Here is a 9123-nt window from a genome sequence, read left to right on the forward strand (position 1 = left end):
GAAGCCATGGAAGACTACACATTAGCGATTCAAAGCAAAGAGGAGTTTGAGATTCCCTATTATAATCGAGGATTGATACGCTACAGGCTGGGTAACCATTTATTTATACAATCTGTATGTATTTGCATAATAATATGGTGAAAGAGATCAGGTTTGAATTAAATTGGGTTTTTTGGTCCATCTGTATTTGCTTTGCCCGTGTTTGATTTGCTCCTCATGTTCAGCCTCAGAGTTACTGCTATCTCTCTTGCTCGTTCCTTGCAAATATTTTGAAATGTGGTTTGGTTTCATCTATCTTAAAAGAGTCACGTTCTAAGGTAACTTGCTAGGGTGAGAACCCAGAAATTTCTGGTTATGTGCTGTGAGGAGAATGACAGCAAGCACAATTTGCTGCTGTGTATGGGACATGTTCTCGTAGTGCAAGCTGTCAACGTTCTGCTGGCAGACGTGAGTGTGTCACAAATACACCGTAAGTAAGTGCTTTGAAATGACCCGGTCTGGAATTATGACCAAGAATTTATACTATTAGGAGCAGCTGGTAGAACTTGCCATCAGATTTAGACACAGGAGAATGGTACCCTCAGGCTTGGTAGAGATCAGCCATGTTGCTTTGGAAGGGGCCATATGTAAATACAGGTGGAATTGGTCGGGCAGGGCACATGAAGCAGGCCGGTGTTCACTGAGTGAAGTGAACGGCCAGGTTGGTAGGGTTTGAGTAGGTTGCAGAGATAAGGTAGTTGCGCATTTGCTTGCAACTTTGACATGAAGCATTTAAAATGTAAAATGTCGACATGTTAACATTTTATACCGTTACTATTTGACCGTCTGAATTTCACCTTTTTGGAGTGCTCAAATCCCTGAGTGTCCAGTGCCTCGGGTCGTCCTCCCGACATGGAAAGCATTGTACAAATGTGATTTTGTATTGTATTGCTCAGCTACAAATGGAGATCTGCTGCTACACATTTTGCCATCTAGTGGTCATGTGTTACACTGATAATGGTTAGTGAGATTGAATGACTGACTCAGCACATTGTATAGCTATGTCCATCATGCCACCAAAACCAGGGCAAATTTTTTAATAAAATATTTTAGGTAGCAAAAAATCAGGATATTGTTTAGTGGGGAACAAAATTATTTCTTTAAAGGGATATGACAACTTCACTGTGAAATACAGTTCAAGATCCTGGTCCTCACCATCAAAGCCCTCCGTGCTCTTCCCCTACCTCTGCGACAGCCTAAACCCCTACCATCCTGCCTGTTCCTTCCGCTCAGCAGGCTCCGGCCTGTTTCATGTCCCCCGCCTCGCTCGCCCCACCACTGGCGGGTGGGGCTTCTGCCGCTCTTCCCCCACCCTCTGGAACCCCATCCCGCAATCCCTCCGCCTCGCCCCCTCCCTTGCCTCCTTCAAGACCCATTTCAAGACCCTCCTCTTTGACCATGCTTTCAATCACCCTGCACCCTGTTGTTGTAATATCCCAAACAAATGTTATAAGTTATATGCTTGTACTGAAATATTGTGATACAGTTTATGATTGTAATCAGTTGTCTGGTACATCTCACACTTGTCCAGCTTTACAATGTCTTTTAAAAATAAATTAAGCATTAAAATCATGTCTTTTTACATTTTCAATAAGTCATGTTTTAAGTTGCACATTATTGCATGTTTTTGATAACATACAATAACCAGGTATGGTTTGTTGTGTTTCCAGGCCTTTTTGACCAGGCAATTGAAGATTTCCAGAGAGCATTGGCTTTGAATCCAGCTTTTGAGGATAGCAGACTGGGTCTTCAACAGACACTTCTAGATAAAGAAAAAAAAGAAAAAAGAGGATACTGAAATGACGTCAGTGAAACGCCATACATGAACTCCTTCAACACACATTTGACTTGCAAGCAAACAAGGCAATGAGGTTTTCCATTACTTTCAATAATGAGTAATCCACTTCCCACGTACACTGCTCTGCCCGACTAACCCCACCTGTATTTACTTACACTGAAATCCTCTATTTTCCACCCACATTGTGTTCTATTGAGACTTATATTCTGTAGTTTTAGAATTGTAAAATATTCCTGCTGCTGCTCGCTACGTCTCACCAGGGGTGGAGGAGCAGGCAGAGCGAGAGGATACCCTTCCTGTCATTCTCTGCACTGCCTCATGGAGACCAACCAGAAGAGGGGTGCAGCCGGGAGGTAAAACAGTGAAGTCAGAAATGGTTTGTGAGCCGGACAAAATCATCCGCAGCACCGCTAATAGCCACCTGTTGGAACGTAATGAAGTTGTGTACTATTTTTGATATAAATTAAATAATCAATCAATAATAAATGTATTTTGATATAAATCAACCTGTCAATCCGTAAGAAATAAACCCTGTGTGTTTCTAAACAGACACAGACTGTTTAGTGCTTTATTTGTGTTTTCCTCTCCATAAAGCAGGCGCTTGCATAGCATTATTATAGATTATTATACGTGTTTAGTGACTGAATCTTTTTTAATTATCAGCTTTTCATCAGTTCTTTCATTGCTATATTGATAATTTCTTCTGGTAAATTAAGTCAAATGGTTTGTCTGGTGCAGATCAAGTGTTATAGCTTGTTATATTCTACATCAAAAATATTTAAAAAAAACTTTGGTCATGAATTGTAGCTCATAATTATGATATTTCCTCCTGAGGTTTGAATTAACAACACAAAAGCATTGTGAAGACTGTCAGTATTTTGAACAACAACATTTACAGTACATAAAACTTGTATCAAAATCTAGAACAAATTTTAACCTGTGGATTTGCACCAATTTTATTATTTCTTAGTTTTAAAGCTTTTAGTTCACACTTGATGCTAAACAAATACTAGTATAAAGCTAATAATACACATAGCAACTTACCACAAACAGAATGAGCAAGAGAATGACTAATTTTATTTGAAAAATTATTGGCCAGGATTCCCAGGAAAAATATTTGAATAGTGATATGGGATATTTAATACCCACCTGAACAGGCAGACAAAACCTCAATTTAACACCTCATCTGGAAGACTGTACCTCTCACAACGCATTGGAATTTCACCTTAAACTGTGAATTTAATATCCTGATGGTATTCCCTCACACCTTGTCTTCATCACTTCCCGACTGGACGACTCCAATGGCCTCCTCACTGGTGTTCCCAGCGTCACATACACAAAATACAACTAATTCAGAACTCCACCACCCAGATACTCACCCGCATGAAACTCCGTAATGCCATCACACCAGCCCTTGTCAGGCTCCACAACACTAAACGAATCGACTTCAAGATCCTCTCACTCGCTTTTGAATCACTTCATTCCCTTACAGCTTCTTATCTATCCGACCTGCTTACCCCCCCAATCCACCACCTGACGATCTCGCTCGACTGGCACTAACCTCTTGCTCGTCCCCGCACCTCTACCTCACCATCGGAGGTTGCGCTTTCAGCTACTATGCCCCAAAACTCTGGAACGCTCTCCCTCGATCCCTCTGCCTTGCACCCTCTCTTCCCTTTTTCAAGTCCCGTTTGAAAACCTTCCTCTGCGACAGTGCTTATGGCCACCTCCCACCCACGGCTCGTTGTCACTCTGCCACTGTTAAGCGGTCTGAGACACTATCCTGAATGGAGGGCGCTATATAAGTGCAAGTTGTTGTTCTAGAAATGCGTGGGACTATGGTGTGTTACAGATATGAAAAACTATAAACAAACAGTAGGGTTTTATTTTATTGGTCAGAGTTCCTGTGAATTGGAATGGAATGGGCACTCTCTTCATGGAGGGACACATGATGCTTATCTAATTCCAGAGCATATTTGGCTCAGGCTGCCAAGAACCAAGGCTTGGGGACCCCAGTGTGTGCATTGGGATACTTCTGGAGATGAACCAGCTTGCCATTGAAAGCACTGTTTGGTAAGCTTTCCTGCTGCTTGTCCAGCTAGGACCACTGTTAGGGCTTTGGCTTGCAGGGTTAGTGGGCTGAGTGGAAAGAGTCCTTGCTCACAGTGTAAGGGTGTTTGCCCTTCCATGTCCTACTGATGAGCCAGGCTGTTCAGTCTGTCATCACTGGTGCCCTGGGATACTGGGGACCTGCCTGCCTCAGGAACCAGAGTATAGAATCCACCACAGAGGGTTGACTCGATTTTGATATTCTATTAAAAAGTAAGTCATCTTGAGCCAGCGTAGCTCCATTAAGATTTAATACACCCCTCCATCCCCCACTCTCCCAAGGAAAGTCACTAATTGGTCATTTGACATCTGACAAGCTTTAAGCCCTCACTCAGTGGATAGCAGGTATTAGGAACTCCCTGCGAGTTCCTGGTGGGCAACAAAGCTAAGGACGAAATTTCTATCCATTGAGCGATGGTTCCACCATTTGGAGGTGCATTTTTAAAAAAAAACTATTTCTTGCAATGATTTGGGAAATCAATCTTATTATTTAAAATTATTGAAAATATACAGATAATATGGACACATTTGGACATTAAAAGATTTCTGTTACAATGTTAGATAAGAATGTAAGAATTTGCTAAGCAAAAGACCAACATCCATCCAGTTTGCCTTCCACCATCCTGGCAGTTATATGACGTGTCCCAAACAGATATTATTTCCTAAGAGAAATCTTTCTAATTTGTTCTCAAAAAATCCTTGTATTACTGTACTTTCTGATTATATAGAAAGCACAGCGTGTTGTGAACTGTGTGTGAATGGTGTAATGGGCAGATCAGCAAGTGCCTGGTGATGGTTTGTTGTTGGAAACGAATTTGTTCAGGTGAGGAGATTCTGATCAGACTGTAAAGTAGGAGTGCTTAAATCATAGAGGGAGGATTGACAAGAGCAGCACTTTGCTACGCGCTGCGTTTGGTAATCTTTTTAGGGATTTTAGTTTATTTATGGTGAGCTCTGCATAAATATCAGATCGTGCTTGATTTGAAGACAATCACTGCTGTATACTTCTGAGATTAAACAGGTGGGTTTAAACTTGAAATCATGTATTCATTGTGAGATACTTGAAAGATTTGATGAGTTTAATGTGGAGAAAATCTACATTTAATTGATATTGATTTGTTTGATTTTTGTAGAGGTAACACTGTGTCTTTTATGTTTACATGACAGACAAATGTTGCAATTTAATAATAATAATATTTGCATTTGACATAGATTAATGGTGAGAGATTATTATATCATCAAGGCATCTCAAAGCACTTCAGAGAATATACTGTATATTTTGTGGGTGAAAAAAATGTTACAGCCTTTTTATATAAATTCAAGTTATTAACAGACCAATTCATCAATCCTTTCAGAATTATTGGATGACAGTGAGTGAGAGATTATCAGGAGAGAGCACAAAGGACACTGGTATTAAATACCTCTTAAACTCTATCCCAAATCAATCAACTCTGACTAGATATCAAGTAGATCTGCCCATTACACCAATCACACACAGTTCACATCATTTTAAGGCTTTCTACACAATCAGAAAGTACAGTAATACAAGGATCTTTCAAGAACAAATTAGATAGATTTCTCTTAGGAAATAATCTCAGAATACAATACATAGTTTGGGACATGTCATGTGACTGCCAGGGCGGTGGAAGGCGAACTGGACAGACCTTGGTCCTTTTTTGCCTAAATTCTTATGCCTTTATAAAACATTTCAATAACTCAAGCAATGTCACTTTTAAAACATTCATTAAACTTCCAAAGCTCAGTGTGAATTGTTGTATATAGTGAGCTGACTATTAATGATGTAAAGGTACTGTTGCTTTGGTACAAATAACTACATAATGCATTTCCGGACTTGTACAGCTCCCTTGAGCATCAGTCACCAGTCTACCCATATCAAGTTCTGTCATCAGAGTGCCTAAGTGTTCTAAAATTTTGCACGTAGATGTGAAAATGGATGCAGGATTCATATTTTGAACAGTGGAATTGTTTTAAATTCTATTGAAATATTGCACTCAAATGTATTTAACAAACATTTCTGCTATTTTCCACAGGCTTGTGAACAACATGGAAGACTGGTGCAGGCACCATTTACTCAATGAAGATACAATCAAACTTTTAAAACATCATGATCTTAATTCACCTCAGAACATAAAGTGCATGACGAGGGCTGACATTGATAACCTTGCCATAAGCATCGGTCAAAAAACAATACTTCGACATGCACTGCGTTCAGAAAATGCTCAAACACAGATGCAGCAAATCAAGTAGGTTTCTTCTATTACTGATTGTACCAGGGTGAAAAAAAGTATTTTCATCTTTACCTTCACATTTTCATTTTAAAGCCATTCTCTTTTTCTCCTACATTTCACTCTGAAGTAGGTTTATGGAGAATTCCAAATTAGCTACTGATTCGGAATTATTAGGCCTGATTAAACCATGTGCATCAGCTTTAGAGATGGATTTAGAGATGGCCTTAATTGTTTGGCTATTAAGCAAAAAAAGGGCACCTTTTGCAACACAGACAAATTGGCCTAATGGCTTCCTACTGTGTTGTACCTTTCTATGGCTGCCTGTATCTGTTTAATAATAAACTTTACATTTGATACAGCATTGTATCACGTCGTCAAGATGTCTCAAAGCACTTCAGAATATAGTGGAATGAATGTATTTTGTGGGCAAAACAATGTCCCACAAACAGACATTTTTAATTTTTTAATTCGTTTTTAATTAAAAATATTTGTATATGTTTAATACAACCTGCAAATTAGATTCCAGATTAATGCAATTAAACTGGGTAAAAAAAGGAGAGGCCCCAAATATGCCTCTATTTTTCTATTACTCTTGTAAATTATTCCTTTTTTTGGCCAGCTGGGTGACACATACAGAAACCTAAAGATTCTTAAGGCTCTTGACAGGATAGATGCCGTGAGACAGTTTCCCCTGGTTGGAGAATCTAAAACTAGGGGTTACAGTCTCAAGATTAAGGGTCAGCCTTTTCGAACTGAGTTGAGGAAACATTTCTTCACTCAGGGTAGCGAATTTGTGGAATTCTCTACCCCAGAAGGCTGTGGATGCTCAATCCTTGAACATATTTAAGAATGAGGTTGATAGATTTCTAAAGAATGTAGGGATTAAAAGATATGGGGCTAGGGCAGGTAAATGGAATCGGGTTAGAAGATCAGCCATGATCTTATTAAATGGTGGGGCAGGCTCGAGGAGCCGAATGGCCTACTGCTGCTCATACGTCTTATGGTCTTATACAGAAACCCATCACCACGTGTACGAGCATCCAAATGAGACAGTTCCATAAATGTATGTCCCCTATTTATGAAAATTCCCCTTTGCTTGAAATACAATGCACATTTTCTCTCTGGAATTACACACCCATCTTCTGTATTCATAGAAAGCATTCATCAGGTTGGCAAGAATCAAGGTTTTGAGCCCCAAGAATGAGTGTTGGGGTACTGCTAGAGTTTATCCAGCTAAGACCACATAGCTTGCCTTGGAGAGGACTATTTGGCAAGCTTTCCACTGCTTGTCCAGATGGGATCATACTACCCATTAGGACTTTGGCTTTCAGGGTTAACAGTAATTGATTTGGAAGAATCCCTGCTCTTTGTGCTTCTTTAAGGCCTTTCAATGAGCCAGGCTGTTACCCACAGTGCTGTAAAGTACTACAGATTGCCTGGTTCAGAAACTGGAGGAGTCCTATATTTCATTGGAAGGTGCTCCATAAAATTATTGTAGATTAATAATGCTTACAAAATAAACCAGCACAGCTCCAAAGGAGACCCTGTATAACCCCACCCCAGATGCAGACCCAAGGAGGATAATGGTTCCTTAAAGCTTAGTATATTTTGAAGACATGACACTAAAAGTGTTTTATTTGAAAATTGAATATTTGCTTTTTAAAACTTTGTAATTTTTCTTAAAACAAGATTTCCACAAGACAATATTGATTTTGGATGGATAAACTACATTACAGAAGTCTTTATTTTGTGAGTATTGTTAATCTACAACAATTGTATATAGCTTTTCCACTTCCAGTTCAGTCCAGCCATTTTATTTCTAGCAATGTGCATCAACAAAAAACACTTTAGCTTGGCTTGCTGTAGCTTATTCACCCCATTTACTTTTCCTGTTCTTTGATTTCTCCTTTTACTTTTTCTTCCAATATGTACAAATTCCACTGCTTTTACTCCCTCTCCCACCCCTGCGATACTATTTTAAACTCTGCCCCACAGCATAAGCTAACCTCCCAGCTAGGATATTCCTCCCTGTAAGTGAAGCCCATCCATCATAAACCAATCAATTTCTTCACCAGAAAATACCCAATGTCCCAGGAATCAGCATGCCCCCCTCCTGCACCACCCACACATTTAGCTTTCTAATCTAATCTTCCTATGCCTATAAAGACTGGTGCATGGCTCAGGTTACAATCCTCAACCTCCTGCTCTTTAATTTAATTCCTAACTCCTGGAAATCCTCTGCAGAACCTGAAGCCTTCTCATGTTGCTGGCTCCAACATCAGCCATGACAGCCGGCAGTCGCCCTTCCCTCTAACAATCTTTAGCACCCGCTCTACGATGTCCCCCACCCCATATACCAACATTGTAGAGTCCTGTAGCATATCAGTAGGAGCACTCGCCTCACAAACAAGAGGACCCAGTTTGATGCCTGTGCTGGATAAAACCTTCCGCAAGTTTCCTTACTCTGTTTTCCTAGCAGTAAGTAAGAACCCAATTGTTAGTGGATTCCTTTCTTGGGGCAATAATCCATTGCAAAAAGTATTATTTCAGTCACTCAATCCACAACTGTTTGTGGGACACTGCTGTGTGCAATTGGCTGCTGTGTTTTGCCGACAATACATACAGTCAATTCATTTTACAGTATATTCTGTGAAGCACTTTGAGACATCAATGACATAAGGCTCTATATCAAATGCAAGGATTATTATTGTATAAGATTCCTGAACCACAATAATTTCCATCAATTCCCCTAACTATCGCATCTCCTATTACCATTGCATTCCTGCCCTCTGATCTGCCCTCTCACACAACCACTTGCTCTGCGATGCCTTGGCTTTTCCCATGGCTGTGCTCCCTCACTCAGAAGGAAAGTTAGGAGTGGAATCTTTGACTTGGGTTTACAATGCTGCATACCTTTGTGAAGAATTG

General features: G+C 40.0%; 1 protein-coding gene across 1 annotated transcript in view; it reads left to right on the top strand.

Annotated features, from left to right (window-relative positions):
• Nucleotides 1-2387, top strand: part of ttc32 (tetratricopeptide repeat domain 32) — a gene marked incomplete at its 5' end in the record, with an annotated part of 2493 nt that extends 106 nt beyond the window's left edge. The window contains 2 exon segments of the mRNA XM_042332795.1: nucleotides 1-91; nucleotides 1710-2387. The exon segment at nucleotides 1-91 is cut by the window's left edge and continues 24 nt beyond it. Of these exon segments, the coding sequence (XP_042188729.1) occupies nucleotides 1-91; nucleotides 1710-1837 (219 nt within the window).
• Between the last annotated feature and the right edge of the window lie 6736 nt (nucleotides 2388-9123).

The sequence above is a fragment of the Callorhinchus milii genome, unplaced genomic scaffold (genome assembly GCF_018977255.1).
Source record: "Callorhinchus milii isolate IMCB2004 unplaced genomic scaffold, IMCB_Cmil_1.0 Scaffold3, whole genome shotgun sequence".
Classification (NCBI taxonomy): domain Eukaryota; kingdom Metazoa; phylum Chordata; class Chondrichthyes; order Chimaeriformes; family Callorhinchidae; genus Callorhinchus; species Callorhinchus milii.